The sequence below is a fragment of the Ostrea edulis genome, chromosome 2 (genome assembly GCF_947568905.1).
Source record: "Ostrea edulis chromosome 2, xbOstEdul1.1, whole genome shotgun sequence".
NCBI classification, from domain to species: Eukaryota; Metazoa; Mollusca; class Bivalvia; order Ostreida; family Ostreidae; genus Ostrea; species Ostrea edulis.
This window is the reverse complement of record NC_079165.1, coordinates 46,078,069-46,092,817: the sequence shown is the minus strand read 5'-3', so window position 1 is coordinate 46,092,817 and position 14,749 is coordinate 46,078,069. Positions and strand designations below refer to the sequence as shown.

Below are 14,749 nucleotides of genomic sequence, written 5' to 3'. Positions count from 1 at the left end.
AACTGTCTGTATGGACTTCTGTTAAGTTTAGGATGTGTCTGTGTAACTGTCTATATGAACTTCTGTTAAGTTTAGGATGTGTTTGTGTAACTGTCTATATGGACTTCTGTTAAGTTTAGGATGTGTCTCTGTAACTGTCTGTATGGACTTCTGTTAAGTTTAGGATGTGTCTGCGTAACTGTCTGTACGGACTTTTGTCAATTTAGAATGTGTCTGCGTAACTGTCTGTACGGACTTTTGTCAATTTAGAATGTGTCTGCGTAACTGTCTGTATGAACTTCTGTTAAGTTTAGGATGTGTCTGTGTAACTGTCTGTATGAACTTCTGTTAAGTTTAGAATGAATCTGTACAATTGTCTGAATGGCACAATGAAGAGCCTCCACTAATTCGGCCCTGAACGCCATGCATACAGTATGTCAAAATTTGTGGCACTTCACCTAAAGATATGAGTGAAAAAATCTTGACTGGGGCATAAAACGTTATATAATATAATTCAGCACATGATGTAGAAATCCATTCTGCTGAAATTATAGTAAGACTTTCATCATAAATTGAAGGAATTATAAAAAAAAATAGCATGACTAAAGGAGAAAAGAATTTATTTTGCTTTTATGCATAGAGTGGGTGTATTTATCAGACTGACTTAGTAAATAAGACAATAAAACATTAGATATATGCCCTTTTATTAAATACATCATACACAAATATGAATAGTGTTACCCTTCGTTCTTCAATGAAAACATTTTCATTGGTCATAGTCTATAGAAGTGATATGTCATCACAGCTTCTCCTTCTTGCATGATATCAGTTTTGATTTACGTTTCTACGTCAATTACTGAACGCAGTAAATTCACAAAGCTGCCAAACATTCGTAAGACTGTGGCACGAGGTCACTCCAAAGAGCGGCGGAACGTAAATATCGAAATAAAACATACATTTCCCAAAAGGAAATTTGTACATAATCAATTACGAAAATCAACCGATGCAATCACAAACACACAACATGTTATATGAACCGATGATAATGGCGCCTACGATTCTAGATGGCATTATCCTAAAAATTCCATGGTACTCATTTTGTCACATTTTATAATTGGTGGATTAACGCAATGAGCCTGCGTGATTTTCCCCCCTAAAATGCTTCAACCTTTCAAATAGCTCTTCTTTGTTTCTCCAAGCATTTAAAGAGTGGCACAGTTGAGGTGAGTCAAGTGGTCTGTTTACAAATTCTCTATCATGGTACATGCAGCCTATACTAAACAATTATTATTATTATTTTATTCATTTATAAAGCGCAAAATTACATATACATGTAGTTTCTATGCTCTGTACAATGTTTGTGCTAATAATCAATGATAATGTACTAATAAAAGACCTGCAAGAGCTATAAAGGAAATGATAAAACAATAGAAAGAATTTAAATAAAACTTGGTAGTAAAATGACAAAGTGGTTGACTTTGACTTGACAAGATACAATTGGCATGGACTTAGCCGAGGTTTATCTATGTCAAACTGTTTTTACATTCTATTGTGCTATAACCCGGGAAAGGATTGCAGAAAAACTGAACACCGTACACATTCTACATGTTCCGCTGTTGTATAGCTTCCAGTAAATCTAGTCCCGTGTGGATCCGGGTTAGAATGGTCCTCAGTACCCATTGCTTATCGTAAGAGGCGATTAAATGGGGCGGTCCTTCGGATGGGACCATAAAAAACAAGACTCCTTGTCACAGCAAGTGTGGCACGATAAAGATCTCTCCCTGCTCAAAGGCCACACTAGCAGAGGTATAAATTTTGCAGCCCCTCACCGGCAGTGGTGACGTCTCCATATGAATGAAAAAATCTCGTTAAACAATATCCAGTAAATCTATCGACGTTCGTAAGACTTGTCTTTGTGACCTGGGGCTTATCAACATTTTATAAATTTACTACAGTGGCTGTACATTCCCCACAGAATCACCATCGCAGTGGAATAGAAATGATTATCTCGTTGTAGAATAACTCTCTATAGGAAAACCTGGCGGCCGTTTCACTAATCCGGTTCAGTTTTTATTATCTCCACTTCTAGGGTTGCTAGTAGTATCCAACAAGTTCATTATTTCTTAAATATAGGTCAAAAAGTAATCATGAAATGTTGATTACATTACTGGTAATGTTTGAAAAGTGTTTTTGTAATTGAAGATTTCAGCAAGTTTTCGTGTCTTAGGGTAACCAAGGTGGAACGTCCCGGAATGACCAGGGCTGCTGATTGGAATGCGATGTATGTGCAATCGGTTGTATGGCATTGTGGTATCATATTAATATTGATAACTACACGATATTCTCTCTCTCTCTCTCTCTCTCTCTCTCTCTCTCTCTCTGACAATAAAGCGTTGAATTGATCAAACTGATCATGACCATTTGACGGCAAGGTTACATTTAATATTTTCTTAAACACAGACATAAGTGCAATTTCTCTGTCATCGAAATTGATTTTTCACTTTGATTAACATCCTCGCATACAGATTTTAACATAGTTTAATCTTACTTGATCAAGATAGAAGAATCACGGTACGTGGGGCCGGTCTACAGGGGATCTCCAGCACGCAGTAACAGTTTGACAACGTCAGAGGTATATAGGAGATGATATATACGTTCAGATATACAGTATATACAAAATATGTTGTAATGGAGAGACATGGAAGGCATGGAGAACAGACTATTGACTATATCATATACTTTTAGCAAGAAACTTGCATAGATTTTTAATGTTGTGAACTGTAAAGTTAGTTGTCGACATAAGTAAGCAACACTTGGGGATATTTGGAGATGTACAGTATCTGGTATATTTCTTTTTTAAATTCATTAGTTCTTTACATTCAAGGATATAATGAAATTTATCAGCACTTTGTATAAAGTTACATAATTTACAAATTCTTTCATTGAGAGGGATGTTGTACCATCTCCCAGTCTCCACTGTGCATCCGGAATTTCATAAAAATCTTCCAAAGTTTGCGTGGCAGTATGTTGATATAATAAAACTTAAATTAACTTGATGTAATGATAAGCTTTACTATATATATATATATATATATATATATATATATATATATATATATATATCTCCAAAATGTGAAAAATTGCCTCAGTGTCCGGTAATCAATAGGTAAAATATTAAATAAAATATGACAACACGTTGTAAAACGTAAGCGCTTTCATTTTTAAAAAATCTTCAGACGTTTTACATTATGAAACAAATTATCAAATAACACAAATTTGTACCTTATTAAATTATTGTCTGCTTGTACCGGTATATAATTTGTTTTCATAAAACATATGATTAACTGCTTGTACCGGTTATATCAGTATGATTAACTGCTTGTACCGGTTATATCAGTATGATTGTCTGCTTGTACCGATTATATCAGTGTGATTGTCTGCTTGTACCGGTTATATCAGTATGATTAACTGGATTGTCTGCTTGTACCGGTTATATCAGTATGATTGTCTGCTTTTACCGATTATATCAGTATGATTGTCTGCTTTTACTGGTTATATCAGTATGATTGTCTGCTTTTACCGATTATATCAGTGTGATTGTCTGCTTTTACCGGTTATATCAGTATGATTAACTGCTTGTACCGGTTATATCAGTATGATTAACTGCTTGTACCGGTTATATCAGTATGATTAACTGCTTGTACCGGTTATATCAGTATGATTGTCTGCTTGTACCGGTTATATCAGTACGATTGTCTGCTTGTACCGGTTATATCAGTACGATTGTCTCTGTGTACTGCTGTCAAGTAGCTTTTGAAATATTAATGGTGGGCTTGATACCGAGATACAGTTCCGTGCATGGTAAGTTCCGCATGATCCAATCAGTTCTACCTTACGAACTATAGTACCTGTAGCACCTCGTCCTTGGAGATATTGTTGGAAATCTGGTGCGTGAAATATCAGAATGGGAAGGGCGGTTAGTTACAGGTTCGAGGTCTGAGGAAACATAATAAACGGGGGGTGGTCGTCGGCGATGGATCCGCCTTTGGATAAAAATACATGTTTCGGTAATTTTTGCTCTTGTTGAATGTGCTCTTGCTCTCTACGTTTCTTCAAACAATGTTTGATATTGACTGACGGACCATATTAAATGGGGGGGGGGGGGGGGGGGTTGTCATTGATATGTGGTAACTTTCACAAGGGCCTAACATTACCAATTTAAAAGTTCGGTTATACGATTTGTTTTGTTCTGTTTCGTTAGATTTCGTTTCGGTAGAATTTGTTTCTGTAGGTTTCGTTTCGATTCGCATTTTATACAGATACCCACTAAGTTGGTGCCCGCATTAGTAGGTTTCCTTGAAAATGTTTATCATTTTCCCCGCAACCTAGCCTTCGGAAACGAAACGAACATTTGAATTAAATAGTAAAGGTTGAATTTGTTTTCGATTTCAGACCAACATAAAATTTTGAATGCCTAGACAAAAAGGTACAATGTGTCTCAAACATTTACAAAATACTCCGGGTAATACACTACATCTACACTTAAAAATTTCTTAAATTAATAATTTCAACAATTATTTCAGTATTATCATACCTTCTGGTGATTTACACGTTCATGTTCATCCGGTCCTGAATTTGTAAATTTATGTTAAGAAATGAGGCAGCTCAAATTCTATCTACCGGTACTCGTAGGATAAGACAGGAGTAAAAATCACTTACATTATGGATTATTTTGCCTAACGGAAGAAATCGATTAGATGGTTACTTAAAGATTTCAGTGTAGTACTGAAACAAACGGATGCCCTTTTTTCGAAGTTTTGATGGTTGATGAAATCATTTTCTGGACTACTAAAACAACAAGTGATTTAATATGAATATAACACGGATTCACGGGTTTTTTCTTAATTAGGCCTACGTCAAAATGGAGACAATTAAATACAACCTTAAAGGGTTTTTGTTTCACATACCATGTTATGTTTCTGATTTCTAAAAATTTAAAACTTGTTCATGAAAAGTCGATGAAGAGCTTTGTAAAATATCGACTGAATCAAAGCTTTACATTATTCACAACTATTAAGCTATCGTGTATCTGTAATGTATAATTGCATGTGAGCTTGAAATGCCTATATATGATCAACAGTAAGTTTCATAATACATGTAATTTGTTTTGAGTTCCAAAAGAATTGATCATTATCAGGAATTTCTCATTTTAAATTTTTTCTCGGAACAGTTTATTTCAAAACAAAGCACTTTTAAAAGACAAGCCTTTCTTTACGCATAACATGCAGTTGAATGTGTTTTGTGAATAGAGGTGGTACATTTTGATCAAGTACGAGAAATACATGCACATGAATAATTCAAAGAAAATCAAGTTCTTGGAAACGAGCCATGTCTTAAGTGTATTATACGCCAATCTTTTGTCTATATTCTCGGTCAGCACTACTAATATCAGTTTGGGTGACTAATTTGGTACTGTAATACTTGATTTTATGCTCCGAGGTCAAAGATTGAGAGCAGTTTGGTTTGGGCTCCCTTGTTTGTATCAGCCTTGGTCGCAAGCGATACCGTGGGTATCTAAGTTACACAAGACAAATAATTTATATTCAGTCAAGCGATATAACGAAGTAAAAGTAGAGTCCAGATTAACATATGAAATGACCAAAGGTCAAATTTGTCATATATTTTGAATTGATTTCATATCTAATCGAGTGAAAATCAAGGTCAAATGTTTGATGAATTTATAATATTGCATTTTAAGATCCACGTAGTTGCGAAAAATCGTATGTATTCACAGTATTATTTTTCGTAATGCTATTAGCACACAGACCAAATCCCAGTAAACCAACTTATGATAAACAAATATACCAACAACTGCTAATCAATCAACATACAATAAACAAACATACTAAAAACTGCTAACCAATCAACATACAATAAACAAATAGACCAACAACTGCTAACCAATCAACATATAACAAACAAATATACCAACAACTGCTAACCAATCAACATATAACAAACAAATATACCAACAACTGCTAACCAATCAACATACAATAAACAAATAGACCAACAACTGCTAACCAATCAACATACAATAAACAAATAGACCAACAACTGCTAATCAATCAACATACAATAAACAAATAGATTAACAACTGCTAACCAATCAACATACAATAAACAAATAGACCAACAACTGCTAACCAATCAACATATAACAAACAAATATACCAACAACTGCTAACCAATCAACATATAACAAACAAATATACCAACAACTGCTAACCAATCAACATACAATAAACAAATAGACCAACAACTGCTAACCAATCAACATACAATAAACAAATAGACCAACAACTGCTAATCAATCAACATACAATAAACAAATAGATTAACAACTGCTAACCAATCAACATACAATAAACAAATAGACCAACAACTGCTAACCAATCAACATATAACAAACAAATATACCAACAACTGCTAACCAATCAACATATAACAAACAAATATACCAACAACTGCTAATCAATCAACATACAGTAAACAAATAGATTAACAACTGCTAACCAATCAACATACAATAAACAAATAGACCAACAACTGCTAATCAATCAACATACAATAAACAAATAGACCAACAACTGCTAACCAATCAACATACAATAAACAAATAGATCAACTACTGCTAACCAATCAACATACAATAAACAAATAGATCAACTACTGCTAACCAATCAACATACAATAAACAAATAGACCAACAACTGCTAACCAATCAACATATACACTGTAATTAACAAATATACCAACAACTGCTAATCAATCAACATACAATAAACAAATAGATCAACTACTGCTAACCAATCAACATATACACTGTAATTAACAAATAGACCAACAACACAAAACCGGCTGATAACAACATTATACATGCTGGTCTAAGATAAAGATCATGGAAATAGTTAAACTCTGCAAATGGTGTTTGTATCTTTCAACTGATTCGATTTGCAAAAACATGTTCTTCGTATGATCAATTTTTAAATAGGTGCAGGCTACTGATTATAGGTTGATGTTACAGGTCTTGTTTAAAGTAAACCATTTGCATATTGTATGGTCGTTATACGATACAATCTGTCATTAGGTTGAATGCTGTCTGACGTATTTCATACCTTTTGTTAGGCCATTCTTTGCATACTAACTTTGACTACGGATTACTCAGTTCACCTGATCAAGATACAGAGCTCACGGTGGGTGTGACCGGTGGACAGGTGATGCTTACTCCTCTTAGGCAGGTACCTTCAGTAATCCACCTCTGGCATGTCCAGGGGACCGTGTTTGCCGTACTCTTAGTTTTGTTTCTTTATAGGATTTATCACATTGATCAATGTTCATTATCCTCGCCTTTTCACTCTACACTTCCATTGGTGTTTATATTTTGTAAGAGCTATACCACCAAACGAACTCTACAATTTTGCGTTGAACCCGGTACTTGACGTTGAAAACTTCTATAATCAAGCATTTTTCATTGTTTTTTGTTCCTGAGATCTATGATCGGTTAGATATTGTTTAGGTAGATCTGTCTGTCATAACTTTTGAGGGGCCTCCGTGGGCCTCCATGGCGGAGTGGTTAGAGCATCGCGCTCACGATCACACAGCCTTTCACCTCTGCTCGGCGCGGGTTCAAATTCCGCTCGCGCCGGTAAGTGAGAAAGTTCCCCAGTTTACTTGCGGAAGGTCGGTGGTCTCTTCCCAGGTACATTGTATCTGGGTTCTCTCTTCCACCAATAAAAACTGGGCGCCACCATATAACTGAAAAATTGTTGAGTGTAGCGGAAAACATTAATTAATCAATCATAACTTTTGAACTAATGATTGATTAATTATATAGTATTTTATGGATAACTGATAGGGTGGTGCTCTGCTTGACACAATTAAACACATCACACGGTTTGAGGAATTAGAATGGTCATTTATTAACTAATTCTGGCAAAAAATCATATCAAACATTTAGAAATCTAACAAACTAAAAACACAATACTGCAATTCATGCTAAGGAATTGTGACTAATAAACATTACAAAAATGCAACAATCCTGAAAACTAGATTGATTAATTATAGAGTATTTTTACGTTGAATTTGTGATATTTCATCAGAAAACTGATAAAGCGTGAACCTTTAACGTCTCCACCCGACGAACTTTTGAACTAGTTAAACACGTTATTTATACTTGATAAACGGAAAGGTCAAGGCTATGCGATTGTTTGAAGTCAAGGTCATTTAAACATTTAAACGAACAAGATCAACTTTGCACAGTGGTAAACGGCCAGGGCAATAGTGTTTCACAAATGCGCATTTTTCTCAACTGATTCTTATAAGTTCTTTTAATCTGAACTTCAAGCTGAATATTGTTTGTTTTGTCGTGTGTTTTTATCTCGATTCGAATTTCACGCAGGCAAAACAAGTTCTCAATCAATAGACCAACTTCTCATTTATCTGATTTTTCTTGTATTCTTATGCTACTGTACAGTTTGTATTGGAATGCTTTTCGATTTTATGTAAAGTTTTATGGCTGATTAAATACAAAAAAGGAATCAATAAAACATATATTCAGGTATTATTTTTTTTATGTAACGATGATGTGATAATTTCTTTACAGCGGTATATTGGATTTGTAAATTGACATTGATCTCATATGGAAATGACGTCAGGTTTTTTTTCTTTTCAGATACCCATTTGGTCACATTAACTCTGTTTGCACAAAGATTGTCGATTGACATAGGTAAGCAGCTATCAAAACTGGACTTGCTTCGTGAGCGTGAATGGAATACATAAGGATTTTTATCAATTCATAGACTCTTCACATCAATTGATTTGTCAGTAACAGAATTGACTAACAGGAGCAGTCTCGCTTCATTTTGACGAGGAATCCACACGAACCCCCTTGGCTACTCGTATATTTTTTCGGATGGTATAATTCTCGGTGCACGCATTGCTAGTGATGTGTTACCAGATATAAATGATCTGCTGCGATGGGATTTTCAATAGTGACTCGATATTGCCAATTAGGTATTTTCACGTGTTCTCCTGTACGTTTACCTACATGTCTATTTAGCAACACGTCGCATATGCCGGAATTAATCTATTCAGACTTGTGATCGAATATCATCATTTGTTGTAAGTTGCCATCCGAAGAGATATTTACAGAATTTTCTGGGAGTTTTATAAATGCTTATTACAAATTTTATTCATCATTCATGCGGCAAGTACAGTGTATCAAACCTAGGTCATAAGTTAGCATTCAAATTTTTTTTACTCATTTTGATTGGCCGATTAAAAGTGTCAGGCGACATGTCGTTGTTTTTTACAGATATATTTCTCAATGATTTAAAAGTTGGCATAAATGGCTGACGATCATCGTCGAAGAGACAATCTCATAATGACGTTTTCAGACGATTTCTACGACGAGTACACACTTTTGGAAGCGGTTTTGGAATATGATTTTGAAGCAATTCAAAATATACTTGATGATACTCCTACAGACGAGGAATTGAACGAAAGAGATCAAACTGGTAAGGTATGTTACAAGAGTTCAATGATCAGATAGTAACTTATTCATTACGTATAAGTAATGAAGTAAATGGGTGTTGCTCTGTTTTAATTTCATTTTAATTTCAATTTGTTGGGGTTTTTGGGGTGTGTGTGTTAAAATGAGAGATTTTTGATAAACACATGAACTTCTATATGATTTTTATTCATTGAGTCAAATTTCAAAACTTCATATGATTTAATTGCTACAAACTTTTCAACCTTGTATCTCAAGAAAGGGTAATGTAACAGCCCAGTGATAAGGGAAGTTCTGTTTTAAACAGTTGAGAATATATTGTTTGGTGTACGGAATTAAGACAAATGTGACTCGACTAGTGGGTATGAGTATTCTTCTATTCCAAAGTGTATCAAAGCTTTTGTTTTTTGCATCTGAATACTTTAGTTTAGATGAACTTTTTCCATATCTACAAGCAGAGAATTCTATTCCCAGTAAACTGAAAGAATATCCCCACTCTAGTTTCCATTTTGTATGTAACTACCGACCTTCGGGCACCGACGCGCATCCCATCCAGTGCACACTCGCAGTTAGCGCCACCACCTAAAGAGCAGTAGCCGCAGACGTAAGCGTCGACGGCCGGTCCCCCGTCTCCAGCAGCCCGCGAACTGGGTGCTATAACTACCGCCCGAGGTCGGGGCTTCTGATCGCCGCGAAAACCGGTCATGGTGATGTGCTTGTAGAGGGTTTATAGAGCCTATCCAAACTTTTTTGGAGCTGTTTATTTTTAGTCTGAGAAAGTTGAATTGTAGTTTATTTACTCTATAGTGTCAAGTGCAGCAAAAATAAATTTAAGTGAACCTTCGAAAGCTAAAGTCGTGCCATCATATTGAGAGCGTTTGTGTTCCTTACCATTACCTGTAACTATATTTGTATTCTGTTTGACAGGAATAACCAAAATTTCTGCACAAAGTAGAAATAAATAAGGGTCCAGCGATATACAATTAACCTCTTTATATTTCAAGTTCCTCTGATAGGAAACCATTTTGTGAAACAAATGCTTTGGTATTTGTTTTGTTTTTTTAAATTATTTAAAAATAAAACGATAACCCCAAACCGAAATCATTAAACCTTTGTGAATAAAATCCCAGATATGGAGTCCAAATCCTTTTTAAAATTGTGTTTCACGTGTTCTGATAATGTCATTGTGGTCCTTTAATTTTTCCTTTCTTACGTTTTCAAGTTGAAAAATCAGCGTTTAACAAGAAATAAAACATGAGATCAGTGAAATTTAATGGGTATTCACCCTTAGGAAGAAGTATATAAAACTCGTACAGCGGCCCGCGGACGTACCTCAAGTTTATGCCTCGGTCATATCATGAAAGAGAAGTTGAGACAAATCCCTGTACATGAAATTAAATATCGAATTCAATGTTATCTCGATATGATATAGATTTGAAGGAAGTCCAGTTTATAAGCTGTTTAGGAAGCTAACATACACGTAAGTGCATCGAAGTTTAAATTAAAAGTAAATCTTTAATACAGGGGCAAACCAAGTTTTACTCAGACGTTCATCAGCGATACATAAATATACGAACACCTCAACCAAACTGCATTGATTCATGCAAATATTACATCATTAATATTTGTTTCGAGAACTACAATCACTTAACATGTCAGCGATGTCTCGAGCTTAGAGCTGACCAGTGGACCCAAACTGTTAAAAGAGTAAAACCTATGGGACGTAGTACGTTTACCATTAACGCAATGGCTTGATACAAAATTCATTAACAGAGGAGTGATCAACGACTCCCTGCGGAGCGAAGTTTTGTACATATTAATCGATCTTGCTGATGTTGGAAGATTTTCTGGATACCAAAGAACAGATGGCTGTGTTATTGATGGTGATTACACTTGCCAATTATGTATCGCTGTATTTACATTGTCACAATATGTGTACTGTCATTTCAGCTTTGTAGAGATACTGCATAATGAATAATTTTGATATTTCAATCTCTTAATTAACAGACATGTACAATATTATCACAATTAAGTACTGTATAGGTGGTATTACGTAAATGGCAGATATAGCCGCCCACTATGATAAGAGGTAAGTATATAAGTATTCACAGTTACGTACATCACAGATATGACCACCCACTATGCAACGAAGTAAATACATCAAAATTAGCAATTACTGATAGGTTCATTAATCTCTATGTACTCTGTACTGAGATGTTCATTTTCAAAACTACCTTATACAGAAGCTACATGTAAAAATTCTCCCATTGGCTCGATTTTGGGATGGGGGTGGGGGTGTGTGTGTGTTTTTTTTCTCTCTCTCCTTTTGTGACTTGGGGATAATTATGCATGTATGGAGTCTAGATTAGCTCAATATCGCGTTTTCTTTTAGCATAAAAAAACTACGGACTTTCTTTATACCATATATATAATATGAGCCCTCCCTAAATGTTTCCAATTTAATTTGTTTTCAACCAAATCTAATAAAACAATATGGCTGCATATGGCAAACGTTTACCTATATTTCGGTTTATAACTTGGGCTTAATTATAATCGAGGCTATATAGTGTCGATCTTCTGTAGGTGAAGCTTGGGGTGCGAAGAGCGCCTAAATCCCATAGAGGTTAGTCTAGGGGCATGATGAGAGTTCATATTACATGTAGGTAAGACTAGGGATTTTAGGAGCGCTTGAATCCCTTATAAGTGAGGTGAGGGGTGCGAACAGCGCTGAGATCCCTTATAAGTGAGGCAAGGGGTGCGAACAGTGCTTAGATCCCTGGTTAGTGAGGCGAGGGGTGTGAATGGCGCTTAGATACCTTGTTCTTGAGGTGAGGGGCGTGAACAGCGCTGAGATCCCTTATAAGTGAGACAAGGGGTGCGAACATCGCTTAGATCCCTGGTTAGTGAGGCGAGGGGTGTGAATGGCGCTTAGATGCCTTGTTAGTGAGGCGAGGGGCGTGAACAGCGTTGAGATGCCTTGTAAGTGGGGCGAGGGGCGTGAACAGCGCTTAGATCCCTTATAAGTGAGGCGAGGGGTGTGAACAGCGCTGAGATCCCTTATAAGTGAGGCGAGGAGTGTGAACAGCGCTGAGATTCCTTGTAAGTGAGGCAAGGAGTGCGAACAGCGCTTAGATCCCTGGTTAGTGAGGCGAGGGGTGTGAACAGCGCTTAGATGCCTTGTTCGTGAGGCGAGGGGCGTGAACAGCGCTGAGATCCCTTATAAATGAGGCGAGGGGTGTGAACAGCGCTGAGATCCCTTATTATGTAAAACTTATACGGTACCAATTTTGATGCACCAGATGCGCATTTCGACAAATAATGTCTCTTCAGTGATGCTCAACCGAAATGTTTGAAATCCGAAATAACTATGAAGTTTTAGAGCTAAATATAGCCAAAAACAGCGTGCCAAAAAAGTGGAGGCAAATTCGTCCAAGGATAAGAGCTATGCATGAGGGAGACAATCCTTAATTTTGAAATGAATTTCTAAATTTTATAACAGCAATTAAATATACATCCGTATTTTCAAGCTAGTAACGAAGTACTTAGCTACTGGGCTGTAGAGACCCTCGGGGACTAACAGTCCACCAGCAGAGGCCTCGACCCAATGGTCATAATTTAAAACTTATACGGTACCAATTTTGATGCACCAGATGCGCATTTCGACAAATAATGTCTCTTCAGTGATGCTCAACCGAAATGTTTGAAATCCGAATAACTATGAAGTTTTAGAGCTAAATATAGCCAAAAACAGCGTGCCAAAAGTGAGGCGAGGGGTGTGAACAGCGCTGAGATCCCTTAAAAGTGAGGCGATGGGTGTGAATGTCGCTTAGATGCCTTGTTCGTGAAGCGAGGGGCGTGAACAGCGCTGAGATCCCTGGTTAGTGAGGCAAGGGGTGCAAACAGCGCTTAGATGCCTGTTCGTAAGGCGAGGGGCGTGAACAGCTCTGAGATCCCTTATAAGTGAGGCGAGGGGTGTGAACAGCGCTGAGATCCCTTATAAGTGAGGCAAGGAGTGCGAACAGCGCTTAGATCCCTGGTTAGTGAGGCGAGGGGTGTGAACAGCGCTGAGATGCCTTATAAGTGAGGCAAGGGGTGCGAACAGTGCTTAGATCCCTGGTTAGTGAGGCGAGGGGTGTGAACAGCGCTTAGATGCCTTGTTCGTGAGGCGAGGGGCGTGAACAGCGCTGAGATGCCTTGTAAGTGGGGCGAGGGGTATGAACAGCGCTGAGATCCCTTATAAGTGAGGCGATGGGTGTGAATGGCGCTTAGATGCCTTGTTCGTGAGGCGAGGGGCGTGAACAGCGCTGAGATGCCTTGTAAGTGGGGCGAGGGGTATGAACAGCGCTGAGATCCCTTATAAGTGAGGCGATGGGTGTGAATGGCGCTTAGATGCCTTGTTCGTGAGGCGAGGGGCGTGAACAGCGCTGAGATGCCTTGTAAGTGGGGCGAGGGGTATGAACAGCGCTGAGATCCCTTATAAGTGAGGCGATGGGTGTGAATGGCGCTTAGATGCCTTGTTCGTGAAGCGAGGGGCGTGAACAGCGCTGAGATGCCTTGTAAGTGGGGCGAGGGGCGTGAACAGCGCTTAGATCCCTGGTTAGTGAGGCAAGGGGTGCGAACAGCGCTTAGATATGCCTTGTTCGTGAGGCGAGGGGCGTGAACAGCGCTGAGATCCCTTATAAGTGAGGCGAGGGGTGCGAACAGTGCTTAGTTGCCTTGTAAGTGAGGCGAGGGGTGTGAGCAGTGCTGAGATCCCTTATAAGTGAGGCAAGGGGTGTGAACAGTGCTTAGATCCCTGGTTAGTGAGGCGAGGGGTGTGAACAGCGCTTAGATGCCTTGTTCGTGAGGCGAGGGGCGTGAACAGCGCTGAGATGCCTTGTAAGTGGGGCGAGGGGTATGAACAGCGCTGAGATCCCTTATAAGTGAGGCGATGGGTGTGAATGGCGCTTAGATGCCTTGTTCGTGAGGCGAGGGGCGTGAACAGCGCTGAGATGCCTTGTAAGTGGGGCGAGGGGTATGAACAGCGTTGAGATCCCTTATAAGTGAGGCGATGGGTGTGAATGGCGCTTAGATGCCTTGTTCGTGAGGCGAGGGGCGTGAACAGCGCTGAGATGCCTTGTAAGTGGGGCGAGGGGTATGAACAGCGCTGAGATCCCTTATAAGTGAGGCGATGGGTGTGAATGGCGCTTAGATGCCTTG

The 14,749-nt window shown here is 38.0% G+C and overlaps 1 protein-coding gene across 3 annotated transcripts in view; it reads left to right on the top strand.

Moving 5' to 3' along the window:
• Positions 1-14,749, top strand: part of LOC130051701 (ankyrin repeat domain-containing protein 33B-like) — a 37,647-nt gene that overhangs the window by 13,905 nt on the left and 8,993 nt on the right. Inside the window, exons 2-5 of one of the 3 annotated variants that reach the window (XM_056154194.1) lie at positions 2,207-2,260; positions 2,537-2,611; positions 8,714-8,767; positions 9,356-9,562. In XM_056154194.1, coding sequence (XP_056010169.1) covers positions 9,389-9,562 — 174 coding nt within the window. In that variant the 5' untranslated portion in view covers positions 2,207-2,260; positions 2,537-2,611; positions 8,714-8,767; positions 9,356-9,388. Of the gene's footprint in view, positions 1-65; positions 2,261-2,536; positions 2,612-8,713; positions 9,163-9,355; positions 9,563-14,749 lie in introns of those variants that run through there. The other 2 variants (XM_056154193.1, XM_056154195.1) reach the window with 2 other exon arrangements.